We start from the raw sequence: 23049 nt of genomic DNA, 5'->3' as shown, positions 1-23049 counted from the left end.
GACCAGAAGGAAATCCTGGTTCTCCAGCCTTCTATTAGTGACACAGGCAATTCTATAAGCAAGAGCCCCAATTCCAATTTCAGGATTTATGTTGGGGTGTCAAAGACGATCTGTAGAGTTCTAGGTCCAGGGTACCCACAATCCCACCAATTATATGGAGACAAAACATTATGCCCTGCAATGTTAAACAGGTTCAGAGAACACTGTCCTGTGTATTTTATTAAAAGACAACTGCAAGGGAATGAATCATGCTTTTTTATTTTTAATAGTTCATTTTATTAAATAACTAATAAAGTTCAACAAACAGTGCACTGACTTGTTAGGGAACATCACTCCTTCACAGTGTCCTATAGCATCCTCAATAAATGAGGGGGTATAGGATTATGCTAGATGTCCAAAGAGTTCCCCTTTATTCAATTTATTCAGGACAGAGTATGGAATGGAAGTGGAAGGGCAGATCCTTGCACATCAGGAAAGTTGTGTTCATGTTTCAACACATCCTGGTTTAAGCAGAGTACCAGGGTAAATTGTTCTACACACCATTCCACTGCAGCACCTGACCTCCCTGCTAGCTCGTCTGCTTTTCCCATCAACAAGTTTGAGGTGCCCCAAACCCAATCCCCATTCAAGTGCAGACAAAGGGGCAGACATGGAAGTCACATAGTCTTCTCACCCCACCTCTAACCTTTGGGATTAAATGGTTTGGAACAGGGGCCTAGAACAGGGCAAGTGAACTATGACTAAAACCAGGTGAGGATTTTTAGGGCTTTAGGGTGGGTTGTCAGAAACATTAAGAACACTCAAATTCAATTCCAGAAAAAGTCTTAATTGATGTTCTGCCCATAAGAAAGGGCTGGAAAATAACCCTCCAGGCATGAGCTCTAAGAGTTCTAGACACAATGAGCACTTCAGCAATAGTCTGGGCCTGCTGAGCCAGATGGCTCAAATGAGGGCTGCCCAGCATGCACACTGCAGTCTGCCTGGCTCAGTCTACAGCCAGAGTCCTTCAGCGCTATCACAGAGTACTCTCCAATGTGTTATAGTTGTCCTTAAAGCTCTTCAATTCCAGGAAGTGCTTGGCACGTTTACTCTTCTGACTGGAGGGGAGGTATGTCACCTGGATGGTTGTTGGGGAAACTTCAAGAGACTGAGTAAGGTCTTTGGCTGCTGACTGGTGATGTCGCTGAGAGCTCCCACTTCGTGTTTTGACCCTGAAGAATACAGAGAGGGCAGGTCATGGACAGAATGAGGAATAGAAGAATATAATTCAGGGCTCATCCTGTCTATAGCCATAAATGGTCTCTGTACTATCTTATAAACTGGTTACTAAAAATCTCATCTTAGAAATAACAGGTGAACCAATTTTTCACTGAGACCCAGACTCTGGCTCAACCTTAGGCTCAATCTCCTCTTCATTTCACGATGCTTAGAGGAAACTTTTAATTCTGCTGATTTACCTAATGTGTGTCTGCAGTGAATATATACCCAGTCCAAAGAGAGTCCCTTGAAAACTCAATACCAAAAAATTAGAAAATCAGCTATTGGATACTTACCTTACATTAGGACATTATACACGGTTATTTACTAATATCTAATTTAAACCAGATATCCCTGTTTTGCATGTTAGGAAACAAGTGTCCAAAAACCTTTACTCTTTTCACTATACCCAATGAACCTTTCTAGAAAAGTGAAATCAAAGAGACTGAATTTTGAATGGGCTCCTACCTGACTTCTAGACCAAATGCCCTTTTCCATGCTCTCCACATGTTCATTTCATAACTGCTCTAAGTAGTTTTTATTGGGACCTTTTGTCTTTAGGAATAAGGTGGTTCATTTTTAGGGACAGACAGATGACAGGACACACATATTTCCTTATATCTTAAGAAAGAGCCATATTTAGAAGAGAACAGAGATATTCTTATTATGGCTGGTGACTAACTTTTATTTTTTTTTATTTTTATTTTTATTTTTATTTTTTTTAATCATCATTTTATTGAGATATATTCACATACCACGCAGTCATACAAAACAAATTGTACTTTCGATTGTTTACAGTACCATTACATAGTTGTACATTCATCACCTAAATCAATCCCTGACACCTTCATTAGCACACACACAAAAATAACAAGAATAATAATTAGAGTGAAAAAGAGCAATTGAAGTAAAAAAGAACACTGGGTACCTTTGTCTGTTTGTTTCCTTCCCCTACTTTTCTACACATCCATCCATAAACTAGACAAAGTGGTGTTTGGTCCTTATGGCTTTCCCAATCCCATTGTCACCCCTCATAAGCTACATTTTTATACAACTGTCTTCGAGATTCATGGGTTCTGGGTTGTAGTTTGATAGTTTCAGGTATCCACCACCAGCTACCCCAATTCTTTAGAACCTAAAAAGGGTTGTCTAAAGTGTGCATAAGAGTGCCCACCAGAGTGACCTCTCGGCTCCTTTTGGAATCTCTCTGCCACTGAAGCTTATTTCATTTCCTTTCACATCCCCCTTTTGGTCAAGAAGATGTTCTCCGTCCCACGGTGCCAGGTCTACATTCCTCCCTGGGAGTCATATTCTACGTTGCCAGGGAGATTCACTTCCCTGGGTGTCTGATCCCACGTAGGGGGGAGGGCAGTGATTTGGTGACTAACTTTTAATTCTGGATTGGCTTTCCCTCTTTATCAGGCACTTTGTTTTAATATTTACATAAACAAAATGAAACTATGTTTAATACATATTTAAAATATTACCAAACAAAAATCATGCTTCCTCTTCTGTAACACAAAACACTCAACAGCTAACTCTACAGTGAGGCACTGTGTTTTTGACAGGGTTACAAATACTGTTTGTGGTAATAAAAATTAGGGTGGTACTTAACTCTTACTTTTATTGGGCCAAGACACAAAAGGAGGGCAGTGGGACCTTGGAATGAGAGGAATCCCTGTCTGCTGAAAAACGTTATTCCCTTTGTCAGGCTACACCAATTTTCACTTTTACCAGGCTGGACCAAAAAGAAAGAAGAAAAAAAGAAAAAGGGGCACACAAAAGTAGAAGCTTCTGTTATTAGCTTAGAGAAGAGCATCTGCTTTCAATGTGAGCAAGAGGCAGTTCTAATAATCTAGGACCTGACAACTCTTAGGGTATCGTGTTTTTTTGTTCATATTGCTTTATGTAGGTCATCTCACTTTGGGAACAGTCCAGCACCCTGTATCCTCTAACAATACATAGCCAACTTGCCAGCCCTTTTGACATGATCCCCTCCAAACTCACGCAGTGGCCAGCTCGGTCAGGGCCTCCTGATAGCGCAGGTATTCGCTCTGGCCAAAGACCTGAGGAAAGAGGAAGTGTCAGGACTTCACAGGGTGAGGAATCCCCTTACTTCCTTGAAGGAAAACCTGCCATCCAACTCACCCCTGTCCCATAGCGAGCTGTCTCATAGCCATCCAGCAGGGTATCAATTAGGGCCTTGCGCACACCCTTGAAAGGAGTACTAGTGTTTCGAAGATCTAGCAGGTAGGAGTGGAAATTCTTGCCCATTAGTGAACGAGCATGCCGGCCTTCAGCATGAAATGGTATCTCTGAGGAGAAAGTAGCACAAAGATACTCCCTTCATCCACTTCTCCCATTCTTTTGTCTTTCTAATTAATTTCTAAACTTAAGTCTAATGGGTGAGGAGGGACTCTAATAAAATTAAGATGACCAGAGCTGTGCCTGAATGGTCATTTGGTGGTGACAACTCAAGCTACACCAAAGATACATGATAATGACAACATCCTTTTTAAGATCCCTGCTTACCCACCCTGGTTTTACAGTATAAACTATGTTTCAGTAAAGAGAGCATGTATGACAAAAGATCATAGAATGGAAAAAAATTCAAGAACCATCTATCTTAGACTTAGTGATAAAATAGGTGCCGCCTGTCTTTTATGGAAAAACAAATAAATTACTACCATACAGCTCATGAAACTAAAGATCTCAAGGAGAATCTTCAAAAACAAAAACAAAAACAGCTGCAGTCTTTGGAGAAGAAATAATTTGACTACATCATTTCCTTAGACAAAAGAGTAACCCAGTACTCTCTAAACTTAAGAAAATTCTTACTGGTCAGGGATGAGCAGAAAGGACAAATCCTAACATACATAAAGTGGGTTCATCACTCTCTTCCCCAGATGAGCTTCCAGGATCCTGGAATGGACCTTGTTGGGTGGCCCTTACCAGAGGCACGGATGGCGTCCAGAGCTTTCATCCTGTACAGATAGTTGTAGCAATCTGTTGAGATAGAGACTGATCTTAGGCATAACACTCAGAGAGTCCTCAAACTCCAGCAAGCTATTAAACCACCTCCCGTCATCAGACATATACCCAGTAAATGAGGAACCAAAGCTGCTGGTTTTACCAGTAGCCCTACTGCCAACTCTGAGAGCAGAGGAATTCTGAACTTGTGGGATTCCTTACTGAGGTATCCTCCAAGGGGTAGGTAGAGCTTCCACATACTTTGATTTCCCTGGGTTTCCAGCTGTAGCAGTCTGCTATCATCATCTGCAAGGAGCTGCGGTTCATACTTGATATCCTGAACCTTGAACAGTCGAGTATCAATCTCTTCTTTCAGGTCCTGTTCAAGTGAAGAAAAGAATACACATTTACCCTGCACTCTGCTTAAAATCTGGAAATGGGGCAGAGCAAGGAAGTAACTAAGACAAGAGAAGCAGAAAAATGCTAATTAGCTAAAGGAAATGCCAGTAAGATGCAAAAATTCAGGAAAGAATGGGATTGGGTTCCCTAAGAAACTCTCCAAGGTACACATCTCTAAGTTAGGTCTTTTAACCTGCCAGAATCCATTTACATTTTACTATATCAACATTATCTCTTTCAACTGGACTTAAAATCTTGATTAAGTCTTATAAACAACTTCCTGAGTTGGGGAAAAATGGACAGCAATTAGAAGTCATAATCTACTCTCAATCTGCAAAGGGGGGGGATGTCTGTAAATGGCCTATAATAATCTGGGGACTATCCCACCTGGTTGATCACAGGATTTCTAGAGGCCACTTTTTAAAAAAATTTAAGCATATTTAATTTTTAAAATAGGCAATTAACATCCATGGTATAAAATTCAGAAAGGTACCAAAGGTATCACCCCTCACTTATCTAGACACAACCACCGTTATCAGCTTCGTATTCATCTCTTTCTCACCTAAGAGGGCTGTGAGAGCTCCAGGAAAGATTCTCTTTTTAAAACCCTCCATTGTGACTCATATCATAAACAGAACACATTATTTGTACATTTTAAATAGAAGTCACGAAGACGAATATCTGTACTCACTATCCAGCTTATGAATTACAAATTACCAATGACTTTGAAGCCCTGTGTGCCTATCCCTGATTGCATGCCCCCACCCCTAACCTAAATTCAATGGTCCTCTTACTGTTCTTCACTGTTTTACTACGTGTTGCCCTAAATAACATATTTAACTTTGCTTGGTTTTGAACATTATACATAAATTACTTCCTCTGCAACCTGTTTTTTTAAATTCTTAAACTTTATTGAGGCTGAATTTACATACAATATATACATTTTAAGTGTAATAAATTGCTGTGTTTTGACAAATGAATACACCCCTTCAACCACCATCCCAATCAAGATATGTAACATTTCCATCACCCCAAGATGTTCCTTCATATTCCCTTGCAATCTCCCCCTCCTAGCCCCAGACAACACTGATGTGCTTTCTATGACTACAGTTTTATCTATTCTAGAATTTCATATAAATGAATCATATGGTACATATTTCTTTGTGTCTGGTTTTCTGGCTTTTTTCCATTCAGCGTTTGAGATTCTTTCATATTTGTGACTTTTTTCATTGAAAAATATTTTGGGGATCCATTTGTGTTCATGTACGTATCTTCAGTTTATTTTCACTGCTGTACAGCATTCCAGAACATGACCATATATATCACTATTTATCCATTCTAGTGTGGGCATTAGGATTAACACTTTAAATAACTATACTATGAACAATACTGCTGCTGAACATTTTCTTGTACATGTCTCCTAGCACACATGAGTAAACATAAATTTCTTTGTGGCAGGAAAAGAGTTGCTCGGTCATGGATTAGGCATATGTAAAACCTTATTAGATAATGTCCAACCATCTTACAGAGTTGTTTTACTAATTTATACTTCCACCAGCAAAGACTGAGAATTTATACGAGAGAATTTTTTAAAGCAAAAGGAATCTTGATCTCATCTGGTCCAAGGACTCATGATGTACTGGAAACCAACCCTGTGTCCCAGTTATGAGGCAAATGGCATTTGAAGAACTGTGGGAATGTGGAAGGAGCACTGTAGAAATTTCAGGACATGACATCCTCCTTGTGGAGCCTTTCCATGTGCTATGTCAGCAAAGAATAAGGATGGGGTGAACGGACGGTAACAGCAACTTAATAAATAAAAGAACACTGGCCTAGGAGTTGGGAGAATCATGTACTAACCTTAGCTTTCCTACCAGCTTACTGTTCATTAGACAACTAATTATTGAATAGTTACTATGTGTAGGCCCTGGCTTTATAGTGGCGAACAAAACAAAGGTGACTTCATTATTGAAATCTGAAGTGTAGTGGAAGAGAGGCATTAAACCAAATAAACAGACAAACATAAAAGAAAAATTGTAGTATGTACTATGAGGAAAAACCAGGGTATATGAGAAAATAAAGGGAGAGACCTACTTTAAATTAGGTAATAAGAATTCCTCTTTTGAGGAAGTAACATTTAACTGAAGATCTAAAGAATTAATATCCTGGCCAAGTGAAGATGAGGGAAATTCATTCCAAGACACAATAATATGTGCAATGGTGGGATATTTGACTAGTGTAGGTGGATTACAGTAATTAGGCAGACAGCCATATAAAAGGAGGTCGGTAAAGGCAGCAGGTGCATTTTACTGAGTAGAAGACTAAAGAAGCAGGATGGGGTTGGGGGTGGGGTATCAAGAATTCCGATTTAGACACCTTAGGTTTGAGATGCCCACTAGACATATAAGGGAAATTGTCAGGTAGGTGGTTGGCTATGTAAGTAGGGAACTCAGGAAAAAGATTTGGGCTAGAGATATACATTTCATTCATCTACAGATATTTAAAGCGAAGGAAAGGAATGCAATCACCGAAGGAGAGAGTGTAGACAAAGATAAGGAGACAGTATAGACAAAGATATAGAGGTCACTTGGCTGTTCACTCACTATACATCCTTGGAAAAGTTGCTTGCTATTCTTGGATTTCAGTTTGTAACATAAATGGTGGAACGAGATGACTTATGGGCCCCTAAAAATCTGAAGTACTGCAAAAGCGGCCCTTCTCATTCATCCAGGGCTAATTCTAACAACTCTAACCCAATCCTAAAACCCAACCCAACCCAACCCAACCTACTGGGTGATTTAAGATGAACTGGAAAACATTTCACGACAAAGAGTTGGGAACTCTAATGAAGCCCTCATTCGGCAAAAACTGCTGTTGTGGGTAAGCTATATACCATGCCACAGCAGTGAACAAGTAAGCCAGATCTCAAGATCTCAATCTACAAGGGTGGGTAAATGGCCATGGAAACAAGGGAATTTATCCAAAGGCAGAGGAATCTCATTCTTGCCCCTGAAAGATATGGAGAGCAAGGCCTATCTCGTGCCTTAATTACCTACCTTGGGGGCATTGTGTCCCACAGGGACATGAGGTCCCCTTCGAGATTTCATTGCAAACCGCATAATTTGCCTCTTCACAAAAATAAATAGCAGTACAAACACCTGTCCAAAAAGATATGAGAGAAATAAAGAGTTTTAAGAAGTATTTTCTTGAAAAAAAAAAAAAAAAAGAAAGCATGCCTTCATTCCAACTCCCCAGATTTGGGCTCTCAGGTATGCTCTGGAGAAAACCTGGGGCAAAGCAAGGCTCTCAAACACAGGGGTGCATTTGGAGAAGCCTGTGGTGGGAAGGCGTGGAGTCGTGGAGTCCATTACCCTAGGGTTTAAAGGAAGGTTCTCGGCTGGGGTGGGGGAAGCGGTACGTGACGGTGATCTAAGCTCCCAAGTAATCCCTGAATATGAATCAAAGCCCAGAAAAAGCGCAGATGGAAAATAAGGACAGAAACAGCTCAAGAGGAAGGTGTCTACTGGGTTAGACGCGACAGCAAGAATGGGATGGGGGTTCTCCTCACCAGGCTCCCGTAGGCCATCACCAACACGACATTCACCCCGGACAGCCAGTTACTGCCGGACGCCATGGCCTTCCCACCCTGCACAGAGGTGCTGTATTACCCCGCTTCCCTGCTTTGTTAGCCCGGGCTCCGTCGAAGCAAGAGGGCTTTGGTTCTCCGGGGCTCACCGGCCATTTCCTTATGGGGGAAGAGCTATCCACACCCAGCCTAAAAACATGGCGGCTTGAGAGGGTGTGCGTCCGGGGAAGTGGTACATACGTCTTCCCGCTCCCCCCGACACGTGACTCAGGCGGGCCGTGACTCCTGGAGCCGCGAGTGCGGAGACGCGAAACTACTCCAGTAAGAGGAAGCGGAGGCCATCCATGCGTCACGTCCGGGAGGCGGGGCCGCTGGGAAGGAGGCGGGGAGGACGCGCGGAGCCGGATGAGGTGTCTCGTGGCGAGGCAGCACGAGCACGCTTCCGTGCGCGTCCCTTTCGCGTCACGTGTTGGGGGACGCAGGAAGGCAAGTGGGAGGAGGAAGGCGCGAGAGCTAGCGCGAGAAGGAAGAGGAGGGAGGGGGTGGGGAGGAGGGAATCTTATATCACGTGATAGGGGCGGCGCGGCCCGGGGTGTCAGTGTGGAGGAGACTGAGGTAAAGTTGGGAGCGCAGCGGCGTTGGCGGCGGCGGCGGCGGCGGCAGCGGCGGCGCGACGGGGCCGGGTATTGTCCGCGGCCCCTTTAAATCCGCGATCCCCCTTTTACCCTCCCTTTTTTCTCCCCTGCCCCCTCCGTATCCCCCTCCCTAGGTAGCCCCTCCGCACCGTGTGTCTCCCCCGCTGTACACCCCCTCTTCTTGGTCTTGTGAGCCCTGGCGCCCCCCCTCGAGTCGGCCGCCGAAGGTTTTGTTTATACTTGGGTTTGCGGCCTAGCGGGCCGCGCCAGAGCCGGGGACTCGATTTGGGAGCGTGGCCGGGGCGGGGCTTGGGGCAGCCGGAGGGGGGGGGCCATGCGGCTAGAGCCTGAGGGGGAAGAGCGAGAAAGAGCGCGAGCTAGCGAGACCTGGGCCCTGGCTGAGGTAGGGCTCTCTCTATCCTGGGCAGTGCCTGTGGAGACGACGAGGGGACCTCCTCCCCGTCCAACCCTCTGCGGGCCTCCTCTGATCCGGATCCGGCCTGGTTTGGGGGCAGCGGGGGGAAGGGAGGGCGATGGGGTGGAGCTGCCCCAAACTCCCCCATGTAGCCCTCAGTTTAGCGTGCGGAGGATTAATTTGTTCCGGGTGGGAGGTAGGGAGACGATTGGCCCTGTGGGTTCCCGTTGTGGCGCTGAGAGGGTGAACCTCCCATCCTCCACGCGTGGGCTTGCGTCCCCTCTCCGTTTTCATCCTCTTTGTCAGCACCTATTATTACCGTTCCTTCTTTCTCACCGCCTCAGGTTTTGGAATATGTTTTTCCTGCTGTCTTTAGCTTCTTGTTGTCCATACTATAGTTTTGGATACTACAAACAAATTATGATGTTATTTGGGAAGCTGAGCATGGAGACCCCCATAGGTGTATTCTGCCTAAGAGACGTCACTAAAGCACTGGGCTATTTGGGGTATCATAATGGGGCAGAAATTTCAAATTTCTTCAGACCTTTCACCTTGTGGACAGTACCTAAATTGCTTTGCAAACTGATGTCACAAACAGGAGACTGCTCCTTTTCAACCGTTCTTGAAATATAGCCACCTCTGGTGTAGTATGTTGTGGGGAAAAATCACCGCAGAAACAGGCGGTTTGTTATTGTTATCCTTTTTGCCTTTGACACTCCCTGATTATTACATGCAGAAATCCTTTTTTTTTTTTGGTCTCCTCTCCTCACCTACCCTCATATATCCTGCTTTGGGGAAATCTGATGTGACTTGCTGGCAGGTGATGAGGGTCTGTGACAACCAGCATTACTAGAGGACTAAAACGATTTGGCTGTATAACGGTTGATAAAAATGCTTTGAGATCCTACACCATTGTCCTTAAAAGATGAGACTATCCTAATGATTGCTTCCGTTGTGAACGGGGGTGGGGTGGGTGGTGGTGGGGTGGTGGTTTCAGTAGTTGTGAAAGGCCTAAAATGTACTGTTTTGCTTTTGATTTTTAAAGCCTTTCCTAAGTGTCTCCTAACTGGGAAGTACATTCTTTACTAGATTCACGTTGGTGGGGAAGGGGATGCAGGGGTCATTTCAAACAAAGCATCTAAGAAACTAATTGCTCTGTTAGAGATAGCAAGCCTTACCCATGGCAGTCCAGCTTCAGAGTTTCTGAATTGTTTCTCAAATTAGATTGTAAGCTCCCTGAGGGCAGCAACCAAGATATATTTTGCTTTTGTATTTCCTGAAGTGCTGGACACATAGTAGATACTCAATAAATACTTGTTATTTATTTTTTTCAGTAACATTTCTCTGGCTATTTTTTTAAGTAGCTGGTTTTGAAAAAAAGGTTGAGTATTCCTGTTGAAACCTGGATTTGCTCCTACACTATTCCCTTGGTCTCCAGTACTTCTCACCTACTTCCCTTACATATATTGATTCTCTCAGAAAAAGTGCTAAACAAGATTCCTTGTCTCCACTGTAATAACTCTGGGTATTTGTCTACTTGCTACTAAAAGGCTGCCAATTCTCTGCCCCCAGTGATGGTCCCAGATAACTTAATTTTGACCTCTTGCTTCACATTGTTACTCCCTATGTGGTAAAATTTTCTAAGTCACACATTTCAAAGCATTTGTAAGAGAGAAATGGAAGTTAATAGCAAGAGCGATCAGGAAGATTTTTTTTCCTGTGGCTTTCAAGATGACTTTTTAGTATATTTATTATCTAACTGGGTACAGAATTTGTATCATCCACATGGCTAGTCAGGCAGTTTATATTTCTGCAAAAGAACATCCTCATAAATTGAAATCACATGTGGAGTAAAAAGTAGTCAATATTTATATGTTACAAGGATGGGTGGGAAAGGGCTTACTCTCATATTAGAAACTTCATTTTAGGATCTTAGAGCCAATTTGGAATATAACAACTTTAGTCTTTACTTGATTTTTTTTTCTTCTTGTTTGTTTGGATCCTTTTTTTTTTTTTTTTTTTTTTTAAGTAAATTGAATATTGAAACCTGATCATACTGCCAGCCAGGAAAAATGGACTACTGTGTAGCAAAAAATCCTGTACTAGCTTGAAATATTACCAGGCTTTTGTGTGCACATGTGGGTAGGGGGAAGAGGTAATGGTTAAAAATTAGCCCTGAAGCTACCTTAAAAAATCTTTCTTGGTGATAGAGAATAGAGAACTCTTAATTCTTAGTGATTGTATCAAAAACAAAGGTCTATGCAACCAATTGACCCAACTTGGTAAAGAATTGATACACAGAGAAGTCAGCTTTCTCTGACATCCAAGAAACAGGTGAAATTCACTTCCCTAAAACTTAATCCTTTCGTATTTCTTTAGAAGTCCGCCTTACCTCTCTCTCAACTTCAGCAGTGTCTTTTGGGTGGTCTAGAATTACCTTGTATAAAATTTTATTTACAAAAATGTTATATTGAGAGCTGAGAAGTATAAACTTGTCCTCTTTAGGCGGAAATAAAACAATGCAATGTAACCTTATTTTGAGCCCTCCATCATATGATGAATGTTTTCATTGTTTACCAAAAGCAGCAGCTGAGATTGCATTATAAAACAAAGTAGGAATGAAGACAACTTGAATTCAGTAGAATCCTTGCTTGTTAGGAGTGTTATATCAAAAACTATGTTCTGGTTTTTGGAAGGTCTTGTGTGTTCTGTGTCTCTTTAAAGACTCAACTAAGTCATCTTGCCAGCAGTAATGTCTCAAGTTTAAAATGACTTCCCAGAAGTCCTTTCTTCCAAATAATATTTTGTGCTAGATGCTTTTGGTTTGGGACAGATTGGGATTCTCTGTATATTAAGGTGAGTGGTGGAAGGTAATGACAATTCCAGTTTCTTGGAACTATGGATTAGGAGACTAACAGAAGCAGCTGCAAAAGTGGTATGTTGGAATTATTGTCCAGGGTACTGAGATTCTGGGCGAAGTCACTGGGGCTAATACAGAACCTCAAGGCAGAGGTGTTTTTTTTGTTTGTTTGTTTTTGTTTTTGTTTTTGTTTTTTAAAAAGGCCCCCAGGGCTTGCTGAGGGATAGAAACTGGAGGGAAGAAAGAAGCTAGACTAGAGGTTGTCCTTTCCCAAGCCAGGTGGAGGTCACATGCAACTTATGTAAAATGGTTGTGAGGCAGGTAAGGCTGTTTTCTTTGGTTGATTGAGTACAGTATTTTAATTTTTTTTTTTTTTTTTTTTTTTTTTTTCATTTCATTGGAGTATAGAGTAATCCCCTTCCTGGAATGCTTTGTTTCCAGGCTTTGCTGATTACCTTTTCTTCTGTCAAATGGACTTCAGATATTTTCTGAGCTATATAGAAGGTTTTTGATTGTTAACATTGTTTTGCTTACTAGCAAGGTAACAAAACTTCACGAAGCCTGCTTATACAGAACTAGTAACTGAACCTTAACTGGTAACCAAACCGTGCCTTTACCAAACTACAGCACACACTCACACATGTTCTATGCATTTCTTGGTATAGAAAATTAGATCAACAGCCATAGTTCCTTAAGGAATTTATCAAACTAAATATGTCTCAGGAACAGGCAAATCTTAATTTGTTGTTCCTTTGAAAAACTAAAAGCATTTGGTGGTGAAGGTGCTGAGAGGTTGGAAACGTTTTTTGCCTTCATTTAATGTCTAAACTTTTTTTTTTTTAATCTTTTCAGTATTCTACCTTGTAAATACTGTTATTTGTATATACTGTAAATGATGACATCGGTGGGCACTAACCGAGCCCGGGGAAACTGGGAACAACCTCAAAACCAAAACCAGACACAGCACAAGCAGCGGCCACAGGTAAAGAATCCAAGGGTTATGGATTCATGGGTAGCCTTGCTAGTTGCTACTGCTTTCCATCCAATACAGCATCATTCTGTGCTTTGGGTTATTGGTTCAGGTTCTTTAATCTTATTTTCTAGTCCTTGGCTCTTTTTCTACATAAGGCCTGATAACTATTAATGGCATGCTGTGATGCAACAAGCTTACTATTTTGTTAATGCTGCATCACAAAGCTTAGAAAGATGGGTCCTGTGCTTTTTATCTCTAGGATAGTATTTCGCTTCTCTCTTCTGAACCTCTTTAGCAGTACATTCCTTATTTCCTGGACTTTCCATCCTGACATATATCTGGCTGACTTTTGTCTTGCCACCTCTTCCTTTCCAGATTTTATTTATGGCTTTTCTTTTCCCTAACTTGTCTTATATTTTCTTCTTTGGTCTCATTGAGGGCTTTTATGATTTTTCCTTTTCCATGAGGAGGTGGCTCCTTCACTGTGTTCCTTCAAAATCAATAAGTGAGACACCATTAATAAATTAACCTCCTGGGTGTTGAGGTTTATGGGTTTGTCTTTTGAAAATTTACTTGAGGTATAGTCTGTTTTCCTTAATCAGTTTGGTATTTGTTGGTCCCTAATGTGAATTAATTACTTAAATTTGGTTATGGTCAAATATATAAGACTAGAACATTCCCCTTCCTCGTTTTTCCTTCACCAGTGTTACTAAGTGAACTTTAGTACTTAATCTCATTTGGGACAGTAAAATTCCTAGTATTCTAGGAAAAGGTATGCTTAAAAGATATGCTGAGTCTATCTTCACATCAAACCTTATGGTATTCTCAGTTTAGGGATTAAGAGGGTGACATTGGTAATATAGAAGCAGGAACAGGGTTTACAAACATGACTTTGCAAATACATTAATACAAATTCAGGGGCAGATATTTCAGAGTGGTGCTGTGCTTCCAAGATGAAAATCTCTTTAACTATGAACGTTCGTGGAAAAACTTGCTTTTTAAGGGCTTGAAGAATGAAATATAGTAGGAGCTGAACTCTTTGTTTTTTTGTCATTTTGCTGATTTAAGAGCCTTAAATGTTATTGGTGTTTTAGTACTTGGTTATTTATAAGAAGGAGGAAACTGGGAAATGGGGTAGGATTGACTGCATAGGTCCCTCTTTCAAACTGTTGCCTCTTTCTCGTTTTCTTGATCTCCTCTCAATTCTTAGGCCACTGCGGAACAAATTCGACTTGCGCAGATGATTTCGGACCATAATGATGCTGACTTTGAGGAGAAGGTGAAACAAGTGAGTATACCACTAATTTGCTGTAAATTGTAGGAAAAGACAACAGAATTAAATAGCATACATGACTACCAGGACTTGCAGCCTGAAATATGATAGGTTAAGCCAATAAATAATGCTTTCATTATCTTACTTACCATAACCTCTTTAGACAGATGTCTATTCATAGAGGCTTAATTTTAATTTTAACCTCTTGATTATTGAATGACTTTATTGACGCCATTTGATAGCAACTTTGAGAGGCTGTGGCATTTAGGAGATGTGGGAATTTATATGTTGATCCCTTTATTTAGAGTTTGATTCTCTATGTGATGCTTAATTTATTTGATGACTTTGTGAATACTTTTGATTCCTAGCCTCAAACCATAGGTGTTAAAATTTTGCTTTGGGGAATAGAATACCAAAATTCTATGTATTTTGCTTTTTAATCCCAGTTCTTTCAAACTCAGCTCGTGTCTTCTTCCCTCTCTCCTCTTCACCTGGTTTCCTTTTGTGGGGGGGGGTGGTGGTGCAAGCTTGCTCATAATGTTTGCTGATCTTACTCTTTCAGTTGATTGATATCACCGGCAAGAACCAGGATGAATGTGTGATTGCTTTACATGATTGCAATGGAGACGTCAACAGAGCCATCAATGTACTGCTGGAAGGAAACCCAGACACGGTATGGTGCTAATAAAGGGTTTTAGAAAGTGATCTCCCATTTGGGGGGGTTAGTAATATTCTAAAAATAGCAATGGGGTAACTCAATAAAGCAGAGTATGTTATTTGCCAAATAGAGCAGGGAACTTTCTTGGGAAATTTTTTGTTTTGTTTTAAACCATACATTCCTTTCGTGGATTTATCAGTAGAAGGAGAAAACAGATGATAGTCTTTTTATTGGCCTGAGTGAATGTTTTCAAGGCTAGGTGAGTCTGAATTAGAAGTGCTATTTCGTGGCTCTGGTTATTAATCAATGAAGATTTCCTGCTTCCTTTTTTATTGATACCTAACAAAGTCACAGACTGCATTCCATTTTGAACTCGGGACATTCCTGTCAGTGTCAGTTCAACATCTCACAGTACTATTTCATTGTGTGAACTTACTTGTGTAGAGGTATCATAGGTAAATAGCTTTATAGCTGGTTGACCATCCCTGGAGATGATAGGGGATCTCTTGGAGGACCTCTTGCTCTGGAATTTAGAGAAGTTACTTTCACTTCTTCCTCTTTCACACTTATTAAAATTGTAAGCTTTTTTATGTTTCTCTGCATACCTTTGTGCTAAATTGTAAGCCCCTTAAGAATAGGGATACTATGTTACTAACCTTTGGATGTTCCTGCAGTGCTTAGTAGAGAGCCTTTTTTTAAAAAACAAAGCAAAACAAAAAAACCACTTAGTTTTGACGTCATTTTCATTTATTTACTCGGTCTTATACTGGGGATCTTTGGTTGGGAAAGTCTAGTGCATCCTTAGGGGCACCAGTTTACTGGTATTACAGTGTCACTTCCCTTTTGGCTAAATGCTGAAGGTTTGTCAGTTACCGTGAGGCAATGCCAAGTAATAGTGGCAAACTCTTTAATCACTGAGTTTAATAAATGTATGGATTTGTCTTCAAAAATATGGTCCTAGATTAAATTTTATACATCATTGACCTTATTTGAAAATATCCTGGACAAACAAGATATGGTGCCTTTGGTTCATTTCATGTTTACTCTAGAATAATTGTCTCAAAATTTGGGGTGGAGAAGGGGTGGGCTTATTCATGCTTTAAAAGCAGTCTGAATGTTTTTCCACAGAAATTAGGTTTTGTTTCACCTTCAAGCATATTCTGCATAGTGCTACAAGTCTGACCTTCCACAGTATCATAAAGGAAAGCCAGCTGGAGAATGTAGGCTTGTGCCACAAATTAACCAGCTACTAGTAAAACCAGTGGGAAGCAAAGGCAGCTACCATGGACGTTGGATATATTTGGGTGGATGAGGTCACAGCAGGAAACTGGCAGGCAGTGCCTTTGGGAAGAGCATCACAATTCAATTCATTTTCACTAGAACCCATATGGTGCCAGTGGAGGGGGAGATATGACAGTTTCCTGAAACTCACCAGGTTTTAACAGACTAGCAAAACCTCTAGTTAGTGACAAAGGATCCTAAAAACTAATTGAATCTAGTTTCCAGGGTTCCTGATGCATATTTAGCTATAATAATATCACTATAATTTTTTAATTGAAGCTACTCTGAGTATAAAATGACCACCTATAATGAGGAGTGAGCTTGGGAGAGCAGGCAGCAAGAAACTGCTGAGTTAATTTTTATTTAATTATTATTTTAGTAAGCTATTTGTTGTAGGCTATTTAGAATATAAATAATTTTTAATTTACTTTTAATAAATTAAAACATTTTAAATAGAAAAATAAATAAATGAAATTAATAAATAAAATCCATAATTTCATTACCTAGAGAAAACCACTGTTAACATTTTTGTATAGAGCCTTCTAGACCCTTATTTTTTTAAGTGTAATACATATACATCTGTGTTTTTTTTTTTTTAAGAATGAGATATTATTGGACATAGTGTTTTTTTTTTTTTTTTTTTTTTTTTTTTTTTTTTTTTTTTTTTTTTTTCATTTAATATATTGTGAACTTTTTCCTTATTTATGTATGAGTATCTGCATGAGACTCCTAAGTTTATTTTTCCCACCTGTTTATTTTGGATAATATTAAAACCTATTTTTAAAAAGTTGAAAGAATAATACAAAGAATTACAAATTTTGCATATTCGCTACTCATCTCTTTATATGTAGTTCTCTTTGAGGACTGAACGATTTGGAAGTTAAGTTTTAGACATTATGCTACCCTATTCCTTGACTTTTTCAGCATGCTTCTCTTGAAGAGGACATCCTTTTACATGACCACAATACAATTAATAATAATACCTTCATATTATCTGTTATCCAGTCCGTGTTCTTGAAAGTTTATCAGAGATTATTTGTTGCTGAGCACCAGGGCCTCCACCAGTTGTTGCTAAGTTAGACTAGAATAATAAAGGTCCTATAGTCTTGGTATTTTTTTTCTGGGACTTTTTTTTTGTGACAGTTTAATGTGTGTAAGTCAAGATGTATGGTTTAAAATCTTAAGTTTCAAAAGGCTTGTTTTGCTCAGGAATGAGAGAGTGTTTTGCAAAGGTGCTTGTTTAATTTTCCTTGCTACAAGTTTTCCCTCCTGCAGTCTGGGATGCATCATAGACTGTTCTTTGGGGAAAAGTTGAATTAGATTATATCAGTTCAGGACGAATAGGGAGAGCACATCAGGTAAAACCTGGATGGACGGCTTCATATTTATATAATCGGTATGTCTCAAGGCCAGGACGTCCTTGACTTGCCTTCCTGACTACCATTTGATTTTCTTTTTCTTTTTTTGTTTTTTAGTTGTAGCAACATATATACAACAAAAAGCATGACATTTAAAGCATTCTTAAGTGTACAGTTCAGGGGCATTAATTACTTTTACAGTGTTGTGCTACCATCACCACCTTCCATTACTAAACCTTTTCATCACCCAAAACAGAAACTACCCGTTAAGCAATAGCTCCCCATTTTCCCTCTCCCAGCACCTGGTAATCTCTAATCTACTTTCTGGCTCTATGAATTTGTATACTCCAGACATTTCATAAATATAAGTAGAATCATAAATATTTTCCCTTTTGTGTCTGGCTTAGCATACGTTTTCAAGGTCCATCCATGTAGCGTGTATCAGAATGTCATTCCTTTTTTTCTTTTGTACTTTTTCTATGCACCTGTATGTGCAAATCATTAATTTCAAAAAAAAAAATTATTAGAGAAGTTGTGGGTTTACAGAACAATCATGCATAAAATACAGGATTCCATACACCACCCTATTATGAACACCTTGCATTGTGGGGTATATTTGTTAGAAGTGACGAAAGCACATTTTTATAATTGTACTGTTAACTATAGACCATGGTTTAACTTGGGAATTCATTCCTTTTTATGGCCAAATACTATTCAGTTTTAATGGATATATCACATTTTGTTCATCCATTCCTCTGTTGGTTTACTCTTGGGTTGTTTCCACCTTTTGACTGTTGTGAATAATGCTGCGATGAACATTGGTGTACAGATAACTGTCTGAATCCCTTCTTTCAATTCTTCGGGATATATACCTAAGAGTGGAATTGCAGGTCTACATTCTTGTGCAGTGCATGAGAGTTCCCATTTTGCCTCATCCTTGTCAACACCTGTTATTTCCCATTTTTCTAACAGCCGTCCCAGTAGGTGTGAAGTGGGGTATACCATCGTGGTTTTGATACATATTTCACTAATGGCTAATGATGTTAAGCATCTTTTCATGTGCTTACTGGCCATTTGTATATCTTTGCAGAAATGTCCATTCAAGCCTTTAGCCCATTTTTTAGTTGAGTAGTATGTCTTTTGTTTGTAAGGTTGTAAAAGTTCTTACATAATTTGGATATTAAACCCATATCAGATACATGGTTTCCAAATATTTTCTCCCCATTCTGTAGGTTTTCTTTTTCACTGTTAATAATATCCTTTGATGCTGATCTTCCTTTAAATAAAGGAAATTGCTCTCTGTGTGTAGGTAGGTAGGTAAACATAGTTGTTCTTTTTCTGCTAAATGCTGGGTTGCTTGATTAGACAATGTGCTTATGAACTGAATTCTTGTTCTGAGAGCAAAGTTAATTTTTAGAAACAATTTTAATTTTTGCTTTATTTTAACATGAATGGGCTGTTGAAAATAGAAGGTCATTGGATCCGAAGGGAATTTTTTTTTTAAATTGTGAAATATGTATACAGAAATGTGTGATAGCTTTCAAAGTACGATTTAATAAGTAGTTGGAGAGCAAATTTCAAAGAATGTTAGGGGTTACAGTTCCACAATTTCAGTTCTTTCCTTATTGTGAAATACAACATGTATACAGCAAAATGATAATTTTAAAAGTACAATTCAACATGTAGTTAGCAAATTTCAAAGTGTGTTATGGGTTACAGTTTTACCATGTCAGTTATTTCTTTCTAGCCTATTCTGATGCCATAGAATCTAACAAAAATATTTATATAAAGATTCAGTGTTCATAATCCTTTGTTAAATCCTATCTTGTCTGCTGCTACCCCCTCCCTCTTGTTTGATCACTTTCTTAATCTTCAGGGATATCTGGGCAGTGACCACTCTAACTTGCTCATATTGGAAAGGGGTATCTACATTAGGGGGAAGAGGGGTGCATCTGGATGATGTTATTGAAGAGGCTGTTGTCTCTGGGTTTTGGGACTTACCTGGCATAGGAACACTCTGGAGGAATTAAGTTTCTGAAAAATAAAACTTTATAGTCTCACATAGGAACCTAGGTATTCTTTAGTATTTTCAGGACTACTGCTGATTAGGGCTTGGCTTACTGTGACCATTTGGATTATCTAGCTGGGGCTTGCACACGAGTAACCTCCAGGATACCCTCCCTTAGCCACTGAAACCGGAATTGTTGTTTTTTTTTTAAGACCAGGAAACACAAAAGATAGAGACCAGTAATTATTCTTTGGCTGTTACTCCAAGTAACTGAACTGGATAGAGAACTTATTGATCCTTTTGGAAGTGATCCCTGTAGTCCATTAGCTACAAGCACCTCACCTACCAAAAGAACTTAAATTTTGGCAGTGATAGGTATAGAATTCGTTTTAAGAGTCTGTCTGTACTTCCCATTTACCCATGAAGAGTAAACTAGTGGCAGTGTCTTAAACATGGATGCTGGGAGAATGGTTAAATTATTATCAGTAGTTTTGGCTTTTATCTCTAGTGTCCTGATAGCAATCCATATTGATTAGATGTAAATGCTCTGCCCTCCTTTAGCATTCCTGGGAGATGGTCGGGAAGAAGAAGGGAGTCTCGGGACAGAAGGATGGTGGCCAGACGGAATCCAACGAGGAAGGCAAAGAGAATCGAGACCGGGACAGAGACTATAGTCGACGACGTGGTGGGCCACCAAGACGGGGGAGAGGTGCCAGCCGTGGACGAGAGTGTATGCATGGGGCTTTATCAAAACCAGCTGTGGGTCAGTAATGTCTAGACTCCAGGGATGTGTCAGGGTCTTGCCAAGCAGGACCCAGGAACCATTATCTCACTCTTACTTCTCTTGCCATCATCTGTTATGAGACCTTGGCATCTCCTGCATGTAGCCTTTTCCAGCAACAGCCATCAGTTTGGCATGAAATTACCCTGTAGTCATTTGTAAAGTTATTTGACTTTACAGTTCTCTGTTGTGGTTCATTACCATTTCCCAGATAACCCTCATGTTCATCCTTGCAGCTTATTTTTTCCCCTTTGTTATTGTCCCTTTAACACCAAATATATATGCCAGTTATATATTTATATATTCTGTGGACTCTGATCTGGCCGGCTTTGTGTTTTTCCTTTTTCTTAAATTTTAGTTCGGGGACAAGAAAATGGATTAGATGGCACCAAGAGTGGAGGGCCTTCTGGAAGAGGCACAGAAAGAGGAAGAAGGGGCCGTGGCCGAGGCAGAGGTGATCAATTTGTGAGGGAGATGGAATTGGGGACAGGGTACTTTTATTAGTTCTTTAGGGATTACCTTAATTATTAGGGTGTCATACAAATTCCAGAAATTGTTGAGTAGAGAGTGGGAAGAAAGATAGATGTCATTGCCTTTAGTCTTTATTGCTGATGTTACTATATGTACTTTGACGACCCTGCAGTTTGGGGAGCAAAGAAGCAATCTGTCGACAATAATGATTGTACTGCTAAATTATATTACTGATGTGCTACGTGGGATTGAGGGAAAGAATATTTGATAATATCAGTGACTTACCAATCTAGAGCTGCCTCCACTGGCAAGGTGGTTTTATATCACCCTCTAAAATGCTCCTCTCTCCTTTTCCTTAGGTGGTTCTGGTAGGCGGGGAGGAAGGTTTTCTGCTCAAGGAATGGGGTAAGTTTCATTCATCAGTCTTTTACATGTGTTTTCCTCCTAAGAATCACCATTATTTTAAAGTGGCTAATATCCTGGAATCCTGAAGACAGTAGGTAGCTTTTACCAAAATGCAATCAGAAGGATTTCTAGACTCTAGTTAGAAAGGTGTGTGGACTTAGGGCTCATTTCTTAGGGATAAGTGTTTCCTACCTGAATCATTAATCTCCATCTTCATAGCTTTGTTTGAATGTATGTATATATATATCTTCTATTTTCTGAAAATCTCCATGGGAATTTTATTATGATTTTTGGTGTCATAGCTCAAAACAGATAGTAGATATAAATTGAGATTATACCATCAAATTTTGGGTAGGCTTAGCTGATAAGGAAAAGTAGACAGCTTATAGGTTTAGAGGATGGGGCTGTGATTGATCTGCAGTCGGTAGGAGAGAGTCAAGATTCTGGTTGCCGCCTTTGAGTTAATATTTGACAATGTTGCTTATAGTCAAAGACCCTTTTAAGCTTTTTTTTTTCCTACAGAACTTTTAACCCAGCTGATTACGCAGAGCCAGCCAATACCGATGATAACTATGGCAATAGTAGTGGCAATACATGGAACAACACTGGCCACTTTGAACCAGATGATGGGACGAGTAAGTGAATGTTTGTTGTTAATTTCTTGTCTCTCTGGGAACTTAACAAGATAATTTCTTGAGGTTATAGTGGAGGTCAAAAAAGTGGAATAGTTTTTAGATGCAGAGGTAGGATGAGGAAAGGATGGAAGTTGAAATAGCATTATACATGCTATTTTGCTTTATCCTTATCACTCTTTTATGAAACAGGTATTATTTATCATCGCTTTACAGATGAGGAAATTGACTGAAAGAGGTTTCAAAATTTGCTAGTATTTGAATAGAAATTATATTTGATTCTAAAAGCCTGTGCTCTTTCTACTATGCCATGTGGCTGCCATTAGCTCTGCGTGTATTTTTTAGTGTTTCTATTAAGGATAGCTTTGCCTTTTGAAAAGATATCCAGGAAATTAAGCCACTATTTGTGGAGATGAACTGAACCCATAATCAAAGTCCACGGTCAGTTTGTTTTCTGGTACCAAGATAGGAATATCCTTTTTTACTTTCATTTTTAGGAAATCTTATTATCTGAACAAGAAGATAATTTCTGGTCTTTTTAACGCCCCTTGTTGTTTCATGCCTTCTGAGTGTGGTGGGGCATTATGGAATTTAAAACTGGATTGCTTTTCTGTTAGCTGACTTTGGTGCCTGCCATCTGGATGTGGTGTAAGAGTTTAAGAATGTGTTGGGCTTGTGTGATATACTAAGATGTGCTTAGCGGTTAAGGATATGTGTGGTGCTTTAAATAAAAGCAAACTCTGGGCTACGGAGTGCTTTCTTTTTATGAGATCACCCACCTTCTTCTGAATAAGCTAACTATGGAGAGCCTGAGGCTTTTTTCTTTTGTCCAGGGGGTTAATAGCAGGCCCTGAAATGGACCCTGTGGCTCCTTATCCATTTAAATTTGCTTTGCCCCCTTTCAAAAATCATTGAGGGTCTTTGGCACAAACTACTTTTCAACCATAGCTCACAAGATGTTATACTTCAAGTCCTGAATGTTGCCTACTTTTTGTTTACCAAGCTGATGTCGCATAAATTCATTTTGAGTATTTTCCATGTGTGGAAGCTGAAGTTGAGTTATTGACAAGTTAGTACATTGTAGAAT

At 39.9% G+C, this 23049-nt stretch overlaps 2 protein-coding genes across 17 annotated transcripts in view; one reads left to right on the top strand and one right to left on the bottom strand.

The window, feature by feature from the left end:
* Window positions 1-242: 242 nt before the first annotated feature.
* On the bottom strand, window positions 243-8465 carry C2H1orf43 (chromosome 2 C1orf43 homolog). 3 transcript variants are annotated; one of them, XM_037825886.1, is made up of 7 exons: window positions 8195-8460; window positions 7683-7784; window positions 4489-4606; window positions 4210-4263; window positions 3406-3572; window positions 3265-3323; window positions 243-1211 (listed from the first exon to the last, which is right to left on the bottom strand). In XM_037825886.1, the coding sequence occupies exons 1-7, from the start codon at window positions 8258-8260 to the stop codon at window positions 1016-1018; spliced, it is 762 nt and encodes a 253-aa protein (XP_037681814.1). In that variant the 5' UTR covers window positions 8261-8460; the 3' UTR covers window positions 243-1015. The 3 variants fall into 3 exon arrangements, with proteins under 3 accessions (XP_037681814.1, XP_037681816.1, XP_037681815.1); XM_037825888.1 differs by having other exon boundaries at window positions 8295-8455; XM_037825887.1 differs by lacking the exon at window positions 7683-7784 and having other exon boundaries at window positions 8195-8465.
* A 342-nt stretch (window positions 8466-8807) lies between these two features.
* UBAP2L (ubiquitin associated protein 2 like) overlaps window positions 8808-23049 on the top strand; it is a 40941-nt gene continuing 26699 nt past the window's right edge. For 8 of the 14 annotated variants that reach the window (XM_037825879.1, XM_037825878.1, XM_037825872.1 and 5 more), the window contains exons 1-8: window positions 8808-8895; window positions 12975-13104; window positions 14306-14383; window positions 14931-15041; window positions 20235-20436; window positions 20813-20908; window positions 21285-21330; window positions 21853-21965. In XM_037825879.1, coding sequence (XP_037681807.1) covers window positions 13015-13104; window positions 14306-14383; window positions 14931-15041; window positions 20235-20436; window positions 20813-20908; window positions 21285-21330; window positions 21853-21965 — 736 coding nt within the window. In that variant the 5' untranslated portion in view covers window positions 8808-8895; window positions 12975-13014. The remainder of the gene's footprint in view (window positions 8896-12974; window positions 13105-14305; window positions 14384-14930; window positions 15042-20234; window positions 20437-20812; window positions 20909-21284; window positions 21331-21852; window positions 21966-23049) is intronic. The other 6 variants (XM_037825881.1, XM_037825880.1, XM_037825877.1 and 3 more) reach the window with 1 other exon arrangement.

The sequence above is a fragment of the Choloepus didactylus genome, chromosome 2 (genome assembly GCF_015220235.1).
Source record: "Choloepus didactylus isolate mChoDid1 chromosome 2, mChoDid1.pri, whole genome shotgun sequence".
In the NCBI taxonomy this organism is placed as follows: domain Eukaryota; kingdom Metazoa; phylum Chordata; class Mammalia; order Pilosa; family Megalonychidae; genus Choloepus; species Choloepus didactylus.
Note: the sequence above shows the minus strand (reverse complement) of the source record. Positions and strands in the feature narration are given on the sequence as shown.